Genomic DNA, 15,881 nt, shown 5'->3' with positions numbered 1-15,881 from the left:
TTTTAGACTATTATTTCCTTTCATTCGAATTTTTAGAATAACTGTAAAAAATCATAAAGCATAACCCTATTTTCATAATGTAAGCAAATCACATAGATTTACAATTATATTAATTTGATTTATGATGTAAGCAAACACAAATCACATAAGTACAAAATTATTTTTTGTGTGATTGTGCTCTGTGTGTTTTTAATTTTTCACCATTCTTTAGGTTATGATAAAATGTTGAAAACGTTTTCAAGAGACAACATTAACATTAAAACCGTACTTTTGAATAAATAAAAATCAGTAAATTACATTTTCAATTTAAAATAAATAACTCGTTTTTTTAAATAAAACATTTTGTTGTCTACAGACTATAAAAAGCGTCTCTGAAATCTAATTTATGCGCCGCGCTTTTTAGTCTGTCTTTTCAAACCATTTTGATTTGAAGAAAGCTCGTTCTACCGATCGAGCGTATTCATAAGTTTTGTATTTTACCATTGCGATTTGTGATATTTACTACTATAATTTCTAGAATTAGCATTAAGTAAACTATAGTAAGGTAATAGGTAAACAAAAATTGAATTATAAAACTCTTAAGGCACTTCGTGACAGATCGATTGGCGTTCAGTAAACGAGTTACAGGTTATAGGAGAAGATTATTAAATTTTAGCATTTGTCTTCTTTTGAGTTAATTTACAATGGAAAGCATGGATGTTGCACAAGAAGGAACTTCGGCGGCTACTACACCGCTCGAAAATGGTAAGTTACAAAACCGCTTTTGAGTGACGCCCGGCGTCCGTTGACGAAAATGTGCTTTGCTATGCTATTGTTATTACAGCGCATTTATAAAAATTTGAGGTTAAAATGTTTCAGGGCCGGACAAGAATGTCGCAGCGGAGGAGATGACATCCAGGGACTATTATTTTGACTCGTACGCGCATTTTGGTATACACGAGGAAATGCTAAAAGATGAAGTGCGCACGCTCACGTATCGAAACGCCATGTACCATAATAGGCATTTATTCAAAGAAAAAGTAAGTATAAAACGTGATAGTAAAAATTTACTTCTGTTTTGTTGGATGATAAAAGTAAAACCTGTAAATTATATTTAAATAAAAAATGTCATCTTTTTTTGAACATCAGTATGATTCTTTTGGAAACAAAGACGTTAAAAAATTCTTGATATTACCTTACAAAACAAAATTTGGTATTGATATTTGTTATAACAGTAAAGCAATTTGCTATTTAAATTTTTCACTATGCATTTACTTCCGAAATATAACATGATGAGCCTGAAGATAAACTACTTCTGAAATGCTCCTCAAGGAACTAAAACTAATACTGGCATGACATTTTCACTTGTAATTCTACTATTGGTATCAATATCAATTCTGTAAATTTTTAATTAGTATTAATTTAAAGTTACCTGTAGAAATGGTCTGGATAATAATGGTCCCATTTTTATTTCTTCAAAACCAACATTATTTTTAAATTTAATCATATTTAGTTAACACAATTCTATGATTTATGATGTTTACAGACTGTATTGGACATTGGATGTGGTACGGGCATCCTGTCAATGTTTGCAGCAAAGGCTGGTGCAGCTAAAGTGATAGCTGTGGAGTGCTCTAATATTGTAGACTACGCTCGCAAGATTGTTGAGGCTAACAAACTCGATGATGTCATAGAAATTGTCAAAGGAAAGGTAATGAACCAACTTACTGTATTACTCCAAAATAGATATTAAAATTAAGATTTTCATTGATTATGTCTAGATTTTATGTTTAATAATTGCTTAGGTGATTGATAAATAATACAAAATACAAAACTTAATTTTTTTTTATGCTTATGAAGACTATTTTAACAAAAATATTTGTTGGGTGCATGAATTGGTTGGGTCGACCAGTGAAATACCACGACCACACAGAAGACAGGGTGAAGTGGAAGCAATTCCAAGTACAGTCTGATGAGTGTGGTACCGGAGGCCTAATTTTAGTCCTTTTTCCCTTCCTTCCCTTTTCTTATTAGGAAAGGATGGGAAGGGGAAGTGGATTTGGCAGAAGAGATATTATAACCCCTTTCTGTGCGCCCCCTTCTCCATTGTTTAAAGGTAGGCAATGCATCTGCATTTGCGAAAGTCTATGGGCAGCGGTCGCCTCGCTATTTCGGCGAATCCAGGTGGTTGTAGGCTCGTTTGCCACCTTATGATATATAAAAAAAAACAATGGAACAAATAAAATTTACATTATTTTCTTTATACCTTTAATGTTTATTCCTCATCCCTTCTACAACATCTGAGTTCATTATTACATTTTCAATGTCCTAAATTATGTTAAGTAAGTTGTGGTTTACATTGTCAGGTAGAGGAAGTAGAGTTGCCAGTGGACAAAGTGGATATAATAATCTCAGAGTGGATGGGCTACTGTCTGTTCTATGAGAGTATGTTGGATACTGTGCTATATGCTCGTGATAAGTGGTTGAAACCTGGCGGTATGCTGTTCCCTGATAGGTAAAGTAAAATTTGTAAACTAGGATTTAGTATGATTTCATAATATATGTTAACTAAAAAAAATTGCAGCCATTTCTTGAATCAGGATAGTGTCACAACTTGTTATACATAGTGATAATAGATTTCTGTCAGAATATTCAATAGTTTAACCAATATTATATTAGTTGTAAGACAGTTTCCTATATGGTGTTCTCAAATTCTTCTATTGGTTGAATTGTTCAACTCACACGGTGCAATTCATGACCACACAAAAGATAGGCGAGAAATGGAAGTTGTTTTGCATGTTGTCTGATGAGTGGAATGGCAGAGAGCTAATATGGATATAGCCAATTTAACGGACGCTTCGCTATTTTGGCGAATTCATGTGGCTGATAGCTTTTTTTGCCACCTAATAATGTAAAAAAAAGATTGTTATTTGGCTGTATTTCGACTAATGGGCGATCACTTGTAAATCAAAAAACGGAATTACGAGATTTAAATCGCGTACACTATATTACTCAGTGTAACGTAACATCGTTGTTTTTGTGTTGCCTGTTATAATATTAATACTGTTGAATTATTACAATATTCTCTTGTATTCAACAGATGCACATTGTTTATCTGTGGTATTGAAGATAGGCAGTACAAGGACGAGAAGATCAACTGGTGGGATGATGTGTACGGTTTCGACATGTCTTCCATCAGGAAGGTTGCCATCTCCGAACCTCTTGTTGATGTTGTTGATGCTAAACAGGTCAGCTTTTATATAGTTACAATTTTTTTTTTGTAAGGTGTATGTGTAATTGGGTTATCACAATTATTCTGTTATTGTTACATACAATATATATCATATTTATTGTAGCCTCTATTTTTTTCAGGTGGTCACAAATTCTTGTTTACTGAAAGAAATTGACTTGTATACAGTTAAGAAGGAAGATTTGAACTTTGAAGCAAAATTCCATATGCAGGTGAGTTATAATTTTTAATAATCTATATATATAAAAGAAAGTCGTGTTAGTTACACTATTTATAACTCAAGATCGGTCGAACTGATTTAGCTGAAAATTGATGAGGAGGTAGCTTAGAACTAGGAGACGGACATAGGAACTTTTTTATCTTGTGTGCATTTTTCCGCGCGGATGGAGTCGCGGGTTAAAGCTAGTAGTAAATAACATTCAATAATAATCTTAATACTTGTATAATTAACTAGCTTTTGCCCGTGACTCCGTTCGCGCAGGATAAAAAAATCTTTTATAAGTAGCCTATCTGTTCTTTCAGACTATGTTCTACATCTTTGTCAAATTTTATCAAGATCCGTTGAGCTGTTCCGGAGATACCTTCAAATAAAACATTAAAAAAAAATCAAAATACAAGTTGTGCAACGAATAACAAATATATTTGTTCAGTACAATCTATATAAAGAATTGAACTTGTTTGTCCTTTCTGTTAATGTTGGGAAATTCACTTAATTTTAAAAAATGTGCTAATTTGTTTTCTAGGTCCGTCGTAACGACTTCATCCAAGCTCTGGTGACATTCTTTAATGTGGAATTTACGAAGTCCCACAAACGGTTGGGATTTAGCACCGCACCTGAGGCACCATACACACATTGGAAGCAGACTGTCTTCTACTTTGATGAATATATGACGGTAAGTTATTTTTTTTTATTTTTTTTTAAGTAAATACACGGAGATCTTTTGTAAGTTGTCTTAAAGTCTGATTTATTGTGCAATTAATTTTTTTCTAATAGTTTAGTTATGAATTACAATTACTTATATAAATTATACTCGAAAGGAGTTTGGATCTTGATATGTTTGAGCTTAAGTTATTCCATTATAGTATACTAGCTGTCGCCCGCGACTCTGTATGCGCGGTATTAAAAAAAAACTTAACAAGTAGCCTATGTTTTCTTCTAGACTATGCTATATATTAGGTTACTATATCTATATATTAGGTTCGGTGGAAACGAATCATCTACTCCAGAACTAACCCTGATGCTGACCACGATCCTCAGACATGAGGGACCAACTCTAGAGAGATAGAGATGTTATATATCTGTGTCAAATTTAATCAAGATCCATTGAGCCATTCCGGAGATACCTTCAAACAAACATCCATCCATCCATCTAAACATTTAAGGTCTTTAAGGTCTATTCTATTAGAAACTAATCAATCATCATTTAATATTTATAGGTGAAGAAAGGTGAAGAGATAACGGGCACATTCTCTATGAAACAGAATGAACGGAACAACCGTGATCTTGACTTTGAAGTGGAGATTGAGTTCAAAGGAGAACTCTGTCAGGTCAAAGAGAAGAATCATTACAGAATGCGTTGAGTGTAGCTCATAAGTGCCTAATTTAGACTCACTACGCTCAACTTGAGTATTTATAGTGATGATAAGTTTTTATTTCTCAGTGTGAAGGAACGCTTTGTTTCTAAGTGAAGTATTACAGTTAAAAAAAAAATGTTTTCATCAAATAAAATCTTTAAGAACTGTCCAATGTATAGATGCTAGAATGCAATAACAGAATGCACAATTATTAAGTAAATTGGGCATTTTTTTTTTAACATTTTTGTCAACTCGTGTCAAATTTACCAAAATGACTTTCCCAGTGATAAATTATCTGTGAATTTGTGTTGAAAATGTAAGAAAATGTTCATTTGAATTATTTTTTTTTTTGTTTTCTTTTAAATTACTTTTTCACTTATTAAATGATATTGTAAATTTTGAATGTGAAACGACAAAATACAATAAATTCAAATTTAAATATAGTAATAAGTAAAAAACGGGTAGATTTGAAAATTTTTTACACAATTTGGTATCTCAGTAGTTCAGTAATGTATACATTTTGTTACTCAAGAATATTTCATTAAATATAAGTTTCCATTATTAAACAAATTTACATTTTCCTGTGTGTTATTGTAGTTCGTTTTATGAAAACTTCTTTTTATTTCTCAACGATATTTTGAAAAAGTTCAGAAGATAAAAAATAATACTTGATAAAAAGTTATTTGGCTGAAAGAATTGACAAATATTTAAGAATTGAACATCTTTATAGACTTTTAGACTACTATATTGCCATTTTAGGCAAGTCATTAGAAATTAAAGGAGACTAATAAAAAAAAAGTTACCTTGGTACAGTCAGCTTCATAAATATAGTGGCAGTCAAGATATCCAAATATATAGGAACACCTAAAGTGATCAATTATATAAGTACAACCAAAGTTATCAAATTAATTGAAGCATCCACTCTGCTCAAAAAGATCGAAGCGTTCACATCGTCATATATATGAGTACATTCAAAGTGCCCATAATTATAGTAACAGACATAGCGTCAATAGTAACGAAGCATCGAAAGTATGCAAAAATATCGGAACATTTGACAAAATTGAACTCTATCTCTATTTACTTAAGATACACTTTGAAATTTACTACATCTGTTAAATTAATTTGACATTTTATATCAAAACATTTTTTTGCTATTTACTACAAGTTTACGTCCCGCATGACAGATACTAGATAGATAAGCAATATCAAATTTTAATTTGTCACCATATATGCCAGTTTGTCCTTACGGCTTAACTGTTCGCTGTAATACGCAGTTATGGCGATTCGAATCCCAAACTTTGTTAATTTTTTCCTTTTTTTTTAAGATTTTTAATTTTATTATCAAAGCGTTATATAAAATTGAACTTTATCGCAACAATTATTGATTACTATTCGATATCTTTAAAAATTAAGGAACCACAATATTCCTTGTCCCTTTTTTTAACCGAGACGTCATTAGCATGTTTTTTTATTGTTCACGTTTATTATTGTAAGTTTCGTCATTAAATTCCGCGCGGACTAAGTCACAGGCGACATCTAATACGTGTAATAAATCTATCCTTGGAAAATTCTACTGCAACCGGACTGAAGATACCTAACAGTAAGAGAAAAATATTTTGATACAAATTATCAATTAATTTAACAGAAGTTGTATACTTTCAAAGTGTATTTCAAGGATATGGATATACGAGTAGAATTCAATTTCAATGACCGCAATGACAAGTGAAAACACTCTCCGCCCACTCGCTTTATCCCGAGATGGCCGAACCTAACCGTTATTAATTTTATTTAAATATTTAATACCCCAAAAATAAAAATTTTAAATTGTTTTTGTTAAGAAAAAAAACATATTCTAAGTACATTACCAGATTTTTCCTTTTCATTAAAAAAATCAAGCTCTATATGTGATCGATAATATTGAAAAATAAAAACCTTGTAAGCCTGGGATTCGAACCATTAAACTTACGTACTGCGGCGAAAATAGTAAAACACTGAAACTAGCACATACTGTGACAGAGTAAAATTTGATATTACTTACTAGCTTTTACCCGCGACTTCGTCCGCGCGGAATAAAAAAAATGCTCACAAGATAAAAAGTTCCTATGTCCGTCTCCTAGTTCTAAGCTACCACCCCCCCATCAATTTTCAGCTAAATCAGTTCGACCGAACTTGAGTTATAAACAGTGTAACTAACACGACTTTCTTTTATATATATAGATTAGGTATCTGTCATGTATCGTAAATTTATAAATTTTAAGCGTTATTATAATAATAAGAAGAAAAATGTTGGGTTGTCCGATAAGTTCGTGCCCATTTTTAAGGGAAATTTTAAAGGCCCTTAAGTTTTGGCATACGTCTTTTAAATTATATTTGTTCGATTTTATAGCAAAACGTCTTATTTATTTCGACAAAAATTAAGTCAATCAGTTTTTATAAAACTAATAGAAAAGAACGAATCGTGTCCTACCATTTGTCAAAATATGGCTGAAGTTATCCTCTTTTAGTATGTATGTGTTATGTAAACATGTCATATGTTTTCAATAATTGTAATATATTCGAGTCTATTCTAAAATACCTATTGAAAATCGGAACGAACTTACTGGACAACCTGTTATCTTAATACAAAGCGTCAAATAAATTTAACAGATGTAGTATATATCAAAGTGTATCTTAAGTAAATAGAGATAGAGTTCAATTTTGTCAAATGTTCCGATATTTTTGCATACTTTCGATGCTTCGTTACTATTGACGCTATGTCTGTTACTATAATTATGGGCACTTTGAATGTACTCATATATATGACGATGTGAACGCTCCGATGTTTTTGAGCAGAGTGGATGCTTCAATTAATTTGATAACTTTGGTTGTACTTATATAATTGATCACTTTAGGTGTTCCTATATATTTGGATATCTTGACTGCCACTATATTTATGAAGCTGACTGTACCTAGCACGAATATTTGTGAGAATGTTTTCGTAACGTAATCGACAAAATTTATACTAGAATTTGTACAGCGCCCGTATCGCAACTCACGCAAATATTCGTGATAGATCCTATGAACACTAAATTTGTCTTAACACCTGCATTAATATTCAAAAGTTTAGTTAAACTATGAATATTTTTTTCCTTTAATACAAATATTTGTTTCGAGAAGTAAGTATGGTAAATCTAAATATATTCATTAAGCGACCACGTGTTTTATTTTTTAACCTTACTATTGTGTGTTTCCGAGACCAAAATATCAGTAAAAAACATAAAACAATAAGTTTTAAACGGATATTTTGGGGTCAGATAATTCGACTCTACAGATTAATTACCCGACTACAATGGAGAGTACGCACTTTTCAAAGCGCCTTAAGTCGTAAGATTCCACATTAATTTTATGATCTTCCCTGCCGTTTTGAACAATTTTTATTTATTATCACATATTTACTAGTACCATGTATTTATTTTAAGGTTTTGTTCTAATTCTAACGTCATATCTAATATATAAAATTCTCGAATCACAGTTTTCGTCACCGTACTCCTCCGAAACGGCTTGACCGATTCTCATGAAATTTTGTGAGCATATTCAGTAGGTCTGAGAATCGGCCAACATCTATTTTTCATTTTTTTTTAACTGCGCGCGGACGGAGTCGCGGGCGACAGCTAGTATATTCTAAATAGTATTAGATTTAGTAAACTTACAGCGCCTGCAGCTAATAAGCTTTAGCGAAGCTAACATAATGCTACTAAGTTTGACGTGTGCTCTGCGCAACGCGTCGCATTCGTTTTATAAGTCTTCTCAAACAAGTAGGATTTGATGGTTTACATCAAATTCAATTTATTTCAGGTTTGTTATAGTTGATCTAAGATAGATTAACTGGATGTTAAAGGTTTACCCTAGTGATAGAACGTGCTTTAAAAATCTGATCTGATATGATCTGTTTCAGTTTTTCGTGTTTTGCAATGAAATAGTTAAAAAGTTTTGACTTTATTTTTGTATGCATTACATAATGGAGTTGTTAGGTCGCTTCAAAATAAAGGAAACCTGCATTATAATTGTATGTTTTTATTTTGTCTTAAAACTATCACGTAATTTACCATTTTAAAACTAATTGCGTATGCAATAGAGTCAATTATGCGACGACGTTGGGTAACGCGCTCTTCTGAACATCGACACAGCAGCAGTTAGTAATGAGGTGGTACTCCTCGCAGGAGTTGGCATACACGAAATTGCAGTTGGTGCTGTGGCAGTAGAAGGACATAACTGTGAACAAAACATGTTTATGAATCGAAAATGCTAATTTCTTTTATACATCAGATATGAAAAATCCGAACGCAATTTTAAATATATATAATATAATATTAGGTCCTTACATATGAAATTGGCGTTTTTCGTACTGGCCACTTTAATCACGAGTTTCTCCTCTTTGGTAAGGAATTCCAAATTCAAATTTGTACAGCTATAGACTCATGTATTTGTGGTTCGATGACCGTCATTCATTTGTTTTTTTTCTTCTGTTTTTTTCTGTTTGCGTCACTCATTTTACAAAATGGAAAACTTAAAATATCGCATTATTTACGAGTACGAGTTCCGCCGTGGCACTAGTGCTGCGGAAACGACTCGAAGGGTGAATGATGTGTATGGCGGTCGTGTTGCAAAAGAAAACACAGTTCGTTTTTGGTTCCAACGTTTTCGTTCTGGAAATTTCGATCTGCAGAACAAGCCCCGTGGACGGCCTGAGACTCAAGTTGATAATGAAGAGTTGAAGGCTATTGTGGAAGCGGATCCATCGCAAACCACGTCCGAGTTAGCTGCAGGCTGCGATGTTAGTGATAAAACTGTTTTAATTCACTTGAAGCAAATTGGGAAGATTAAAAAGCTTGAAAGGTGGGTACCTCACGAATTGACTGAAGCAAACCGGCAAACGCGCGTCGACTGTTGCGTTACATTACTAAACCGGCACAATAATGAAGGTATTTTAAACCGAATCATTACCTGTGATGAAAAATGGGTTCTTTACGATAACCGGAAGCGCTCAGTGCAATGGTTGGATCCTGGCCAGCCAGCCAAATCCTGCCCCAAGCGAAAATTAACCCCAAAAAAGTTACTTGTAAGCGTTTGGTGGACTAGTGCCGATATTGTTCATTACAGTTTTCTCAAATCTGGCCAGACTATTACGGCTGATGTCTATTGTCAGCAATTGCAAACCATGATGGAAAAGCTAGCGGCTAAACAACCTAGGCTGGTCAATCGCTCCACGCCACTGCTGCTTCACGACAACGCTAGACCACACACTGCGCAACAGACGGCTACTAAATTAGAAGAGCTTCAATTGGAAAGTCTAAGACATCCTCCGTACTCCGCGGACCTTGCTCCAACAGATTACCATTTTTTTCGAAATTTGGATAATTTCTTGCAAGGGAAAAAATTCAACTCCGATGGGGCAGTCCAAATCGCCTTCAAAGATTTTATTGATTCCCGTCCGACTGGTTTTTTTAGTAAAGGGATCAATAAACTACCTATGAGATGGCAAAAGTGCATAGAAAATAATGTTTCATACTTTGATTAATTAAATATATTATATTAAAAAATATTCGACTATTTGTTCCTCCCATACAAAACGCCAATTTCATATGTAAGGACCTAATATAACTCCAAAATATAATTCAAACTGTTTACTATTCTTGTCAATAGATTTTTTCATTTCTTTATATTTTAAAAAAGTTAAAAAATTACTTACAACCAGAATGTTCGCAACAGCACGCGTCATGAGCCTGCTTATACGAACAATAGCTGTATACAGAAGAATCGCAGAGCGGACAACCCGGATGAGCACCAGGTGGTCCCACCAGTCCCGGATTGTAACCCGGATATTGCCCGTGGTAACCGCCACCCGGATAATACCCGCCCGGGTATCTTTCCGGGTAATGCCCGTTCCCGTAGCCTCCTAGTAAATAGTCCAGTATTTGGCTAAATCCTATACCTGTTGGTGAAGTGATGAATGAATGAAGAGTTAGATGAGTGAATGATGTTGGTTAAGTGATGCAGCTGTGCCGATGATATAGAAAAAGTTAAAAAGGTAAATTCTATTTTCCCTGAGTCAGTTTAGCTATGTGAAAACTAAATGGAAGGCTCTTACTTCGAAATAGATGACTAAAGAAGTGGTTTTAGTAACTGTTTGAAGTAGGGGGACCACGTTTTCTTTTTTATACGAGATATTTAAATTAAATTAATTGCCCCATTATCGTAATTAGCAATTGCATGATAAAATCCATAATGTTTTATACCATATATTAATATAATTGCTCTAATATCTAACTCTAACTATCTTTTTATTTTTTTTCTTTTTTTATTTTTACTATTATTTTTTGTAAAGGTGCCAGCTGAAAACCAGCGCAAGGGCTTTTCAGTCTGTCCCTGCTTCGCTGAGCTTGCTCCCTTTTGCCACATTATTGTGCCAAGTTTGTGCCTTTTTTGGTTTAATATTTTTTTTATGTGGCAATAAATATTTTTCTTTCTTTCTTTCTTTATTTCTAATATAACGTTAAATAAAACCTCTACAATTTTAGAAATTATATGAAATGGGGACGATGACCGACATTTTAGTAATGATTGTGAATGGAAATGGAATTATTACTTTGATGACAGTGGAAAATTAATGACGTGACGACATTTAATTAATGTCCTATTGTTTCAATTAATCAAGTTTAGTTTGAATGAGTTTTTTACACAAAGTTCAATTTATTCTTTATATCGAGTGTTATTTTTTATTATTACAAAAATAAACGTAGACAAAGACAAAGTTTTGGTTATTGCAACTGCATACGAAATAACTTTTAATTTATTAACATGGCAATATTAATTCATACATTGTGGATAGATACATAGATTTAAAAAATATTATATGATGCACCGAAAGCCCGTTCAGAAACCATTCATCTTACCCGTTGGTACTTTAACTCTGCTGGTCTCGAAGTTATTCTGAGCTTCACCTATTGATCAAAATTTGATTTAGGTAAAAAACTCAAATGCCAGCTTTTAATAGCAGTATGTCGAACCTTATGGAGGCTTATTTTTTAAGGATTTGATTAATAAATTAATATTTTAATTAAATTGAATATTTATTGTTATTATTTTACTGTAAATGCTAAACATGTTAAATTTTTATTTTGTTCTGGAAGGCACTATTTTAATACTGTACAAATAAAAACTTACTTAAAGTGCACTATTTTTTTCTAATTAAATATTTAAACTTACCATGGCTGAGAGCGATGACAGTAAGAAAAACAAATAACAAAATTTTTCCCGCCATATTTTCGTTCCGTCACTTGTTTTTCGATATATATTAACACTGTAGCCTCTTCAGTCTGTGCTGGTCAGTTGTAACTGATGCCAATTGAATGTAAATAACGAAAATAAGCCGGCTCAAGACATAGCCAAAGCTTGTTTTACCAGTACACTCGCGAACAAAAACAAAAATAACTTTCAACTTTGATGGCTCTTATATTTACCGCCTTACTTATTGAAAGAAAATTGGAAGAAATAAATTTAAATACTAAAGTTACTAAAACTGAGATATTCTCGCAAAATAAAATTTAAAAAGATGATTTTTTTATTTCTAATAATTTTTGACCATTGTCTACGATCGTGGACTAAGTCTGGAAAAGTTTTTTTTATTGTTCATGGTGGCAAACGAAGCAAATATATCTTTAATGCGTTATGCACATTGGTGTACTATATAAAAATGCTGGTTATTTTTAATTCAAGGGCTTTTCAGTGTACCTTAGTCCTCAGGTCAACTAGTTAAGGAGCCGCTCTCCTGCAATTATAGGACATTCTAAACATGCAATTAACGTGTCCGTAAACATCCGTTCTTGTGCAATATAAATAACTAACATTAATAATGCATTTAATTTGCATGAAAAACTATTTATTTTCTTTATATAATAATTACGTATTTAAAGAAAAATTAAAATACTTTTAAAGAATTCAACTTTTGTATGCGACTTCCCAAAAATCAGATGTCAGTTGGTATAATTCGCGGATGATAGACATCTGCCTTCGCCTTAATAGAGCATAACTAACTTTTTTTTCTGTTAAAAAAGGTTTAATAGGTATGTCTATCTGTGGTAATGTCAGGGCCGGGAGTCGGGGTGCTTGACCGGTTAGCCAATGAACCCAAGATACCGTAACCGCGAAACCAGTCTGTGCATCAACTGATGTTAGTTTACACTCTTATTAATATTGAAGTTAGGATTATTTTATGATAATTAGCAAAGACATAAAACCGGATAGATGGCATAGATAATTTAAATTGTCTTTGATTATTTAGGATTCATTGTTTATGGGACATGCTTTTTCTTTAAATGTAAATGGCTCGAAATCGTACCAAACATTTATGATTATCTCTCTGCTCTTTTCTATAGGTTCGGTAAAATTTCTACTAATATTAAATTCACGCCTTTTTTTACAAATGAAACTAACACACATCTTTCACTCAATTCATTCTTAGATGCTCTTGTACACAAATAGTAAGAATTTAATATTTTTGTCGACGTTCTTTGTATTGGCAGTAATTATCGTTATACTTTTCAAATACTTACGTCTCGTTAAATTCTGAAGCTATTAAAATATCGTTAAATCTTAAGAGCTTGCGTGATGTTTTGTTTCCCATCTAGTGCACAGTTGCATCAATCTTTTGATCGTTTACACAAAGGAGTTTCTTAAATAAAGCCTTAACAATGTCTAGAATTACTTCGTATGTTAGTTGTGAAATTTCTTGCTGGAGTAGTTAAAAATACAATATGTGGTGTCGCCATCTGTTGATGCATTTCCATATTATTTTTAAACTTAATTTTTTAATCGTTGATTTATGTAGAATTGGCAGAAATAACATTTTCCCCATAATTCCGTACGTTTTAAATGACAAAATAATATTACATCTTTAACAAGTTAATATATTTATTTTTTAACTAAAAAAAACTTTAAGACATGCCATGTGAGACATAATTATAAAATTTGTACAAAATCAATACTAAAAAATTAACTTAATTTATACTTACTTTATAAGTTAATACGTATCTTATTTTTTAAATACTTAAGGTAACATAACTACATTTGCTTACAACACAATATATTATATAGTTAGAATTAAACAACAGAATACATTCGTGTAGTCATAACATTATCAGTACTTCGTACGCTTCGCATCGCATTGGTCATATCCAAACGAAATACGGACCTCTATTACATTTTTTTTGCGGTGCCTTGTGTATAAAGGGTTAGTTTGATACAATAAAGAGCTTATCCATGTCCAAAAGTCAATGTTTCTAAAAGATTTTTCATACTAAATTCAAGTTGTCTTTTTGTTCTTGTCAACTTTATCGTTGTGTCACGTCACTATCAGAATATTAACCAACGTTCTTACCCAAATTAAGTTAAATAACAATTAATCGTAATTTAAATTGGTGGATGTCTTATAAACTGGAAGTTCATATAAAATTCGTTGATGGTACTATCTTTAAACCTAAGATAGTTAATGGAATTTAAATCTAACCAAGCTTAATATAGGGTTCAAGTTTCATAGCACGCATGATGTCTCCCGTGACGGAACACCTGCCAGCCTGCATGATGACCCTCGCGTCTTCTTTGCCAGTCACCAGCTGCTTGAAATAGTGTTCGTTTAAGGTAAACGTGGTGTCTGGGTCTTCTGCCGGTTCACCCTCGTATGCCGTCACCTGGTTCAGGTCTAACGCTGGAAAGAGGGAAAGGAAAGTGTTTAGTGGACTGTTTTTATCATGATCAACATAATTTACTCTCTATCTCTAGCTATTATTCCATATGGTGGGTAAGGGCAGTAAGTTATTCTGCAGAAAGTAAGCAGGTCTACTGCGGGACACATGAGTCCATGTTGAATCTATGTTTTCGTTTAGAATCGCTAACGAACTTGTACCATGGAAATATTAGCACAAAAACTTATAAACGCACAAATTTTCTTTGAAAAAACAGTAATAACAATATTATTTGTACATGTTTCCTTAGTGAAAACCCATGGTACTATGTAAATACTCACTCCAGCTGTAAACAGATGTGCCTTTGATGATGTTAAACAGGAAGACGCCTCCCACTTCCTTTGCTTTGGCGGTGTCGAGCTTGTTCAGCCGTGACTTTATCTTCATCACGAGTTCAGACTTGCTCAGGTTCGCGTTGTCACTCTGAACCGCGCCCTGGAATATTGAACTGCACTGTTAAGCGTCTAGTAAGCAAACGAATTTAATGTCTATTAGCTGTCACCCGGGACTTCGTCCGCGCGGAATTAAAAAAAAACTTAATAAGTGGCCTATATGTTCTTCCACACTATATGCCAAATTTCATCAAGATCCGTTGAGCCGATCTGGAGATACCTTCAAACAAACATCCATCCATCCATCTAAACATTCGTATAATTAAAAATATTTACAGAAGCGATAAACAAAGCCACACGATATGAAACAAATTGATAAACACTTATTTAAATGTTAGTATATTTCGAAATTTTGTCCTATTTAATAAAATTAAAAATTACACACTAAATACGAAATAAAATAGTTGTTTAAATAACATATATCATGTTAAATATGACATATTTTAAAAAGGAAAATTAAATATTACCATATATAATATAAAAAGAAATAAAATTATTAATAATTAATATATATAAATGTATATTCCTATAAATATTAAATATAAATAAATAAATACTCACCATATTGGTGTTTGTGGTGTGTCGAGTGCCGTTGCGAGTACAGAGTGCGGACTCGGAAGACGGTTGAGAGCTTTCTCTCTTGCAACACTCGCTGACTTGTTACAGTGACCATGGTGATTTAAAGTCCTGGTTTAAGTTAATGTCTACTGATTGTTTATTTTTATAGTTGAAGTAAGGTTATGTTATGAGTGACATGTTTCTCTTAGTAATCAGATTTTCGGAATAATCTTTATGATTATTTTTTTTTAATAAAATTTGTACAGGTCTAATAGAACCCTGGTACGTACATGTATCGATATAATTACGATAACTCGGGTGTCGATATACTTACCCTGAAAACTATTT

The 15,881-nt window shown here is 32.7% G+C and overlaps 3 protein-coding genes across 6 annotated transcripts; 1 reads left to right on the top strand and 2 right to left on the bottom strand.

The window, feature by feature from the left end:
* The first annotated feature begins 417 nt into the window (after positions 1–417).
* On the top strand, positions 418–5,084 carry LOC106707952 (protein arginine N-methyltransferase 1). The gene is made up of 8 exons (XM_045681949.1): positions 418–744; positions 859–1,019; positions 1,526–1,690; positions 2,346–2,494; positions 3,080–3,227; positions 3,352–3,441; positions 3,973–4,122; positions 4,667–5,084. Exons 1-8 carry the CDS (start codon positions 684–686, stop codon positions 4,808–4,810), a joined length of 1,068 nt encoding a protein of 355 aa, XP_045537905.1. The 5' UTR covers positions 418–683; the 3' UTR covers positions 4,811–5,084.
* Positions 5,085–8,888: 3,804 nt separating this feature from the next.
* Positions 8,889–12,212, bottom strand: LOC106707950. 4 transcript variants are annotated; one of them, XM_045681951.1, is made up of 4 exons: positions 12,050–12,212; positions 11,737–11,784; positions 10,533–10,775; positions 8,889–9,055 (listed from the first exon to the last, which is right to left on the bottom strand). In XM_045681951.1, exons 1-4 carry the CDS (start codon positions 12,102–12,104, stop codon positions 8,925–8,927), a joined length of 477 nt encoding a protein of 158 aa, XP_045537907.1. In that variant the 5' UTR covers positions 12,105–12,212; the 3' UTR covers positions 8,889–8,924. The 4 variants fall into 4 exon arrangements, with proteins under 4 accessions (XP_045537907.1, XP_045537908.1, XP_045537909.1 ...); XM_045681952.1 differs by having other exon boundaries at positions 10,533–10,739; XM_045681953.1 differs by lacking the exon at positions 11,737–11,784.
* A 1,991-nt stretch (positions 12,213–14,203) lies between these two features.
* On the bottom strand, positions 14,204–15,606 carry LOC106707946 (peroxisomal multifunctional enzyme A-like). The gene is made up of 3 exons (XM_014499399.2): positions 15,537–15,606; positions 14,865–15,018; positions 14,204–14,546 (listed from the first exon to the last, which is right to left on the bottom strand). The coding sequence occupies exons 1-3, from the start codon at positions 15,537–15,539 to the stop codon at positions 14,344–14,346; spliced, it is 360 nt and encodes a 119-aa protein (XP_014354885.2). The 5' UTR covers positions 15,540–15,606; the 3' UTR covers positions 14,204–14,343.
* Between the last annotated feature and the right edge of the window lie 275 nt (positions 15,607–15,881).

Source organism: Papilio machaon, chromosome 17, assembly GCF_912999745.1.
Source record: "Papilio machaon chromosome 17, ilPapMach1.1, whole genome shotgun sequence".
In the NCBI taxonomy this organism is placed as follows: Eukaryota; Metazoa; Arthropoda; class Insecta; order Lepidoptera; family Papilionidae; genus Papilio; species Papilio machaon.
The sequence above is the reverse complement of the archived record's forward strand: the minus strand, read 5'-3'. Positions and strand labels throughout refer to the sequence as shown.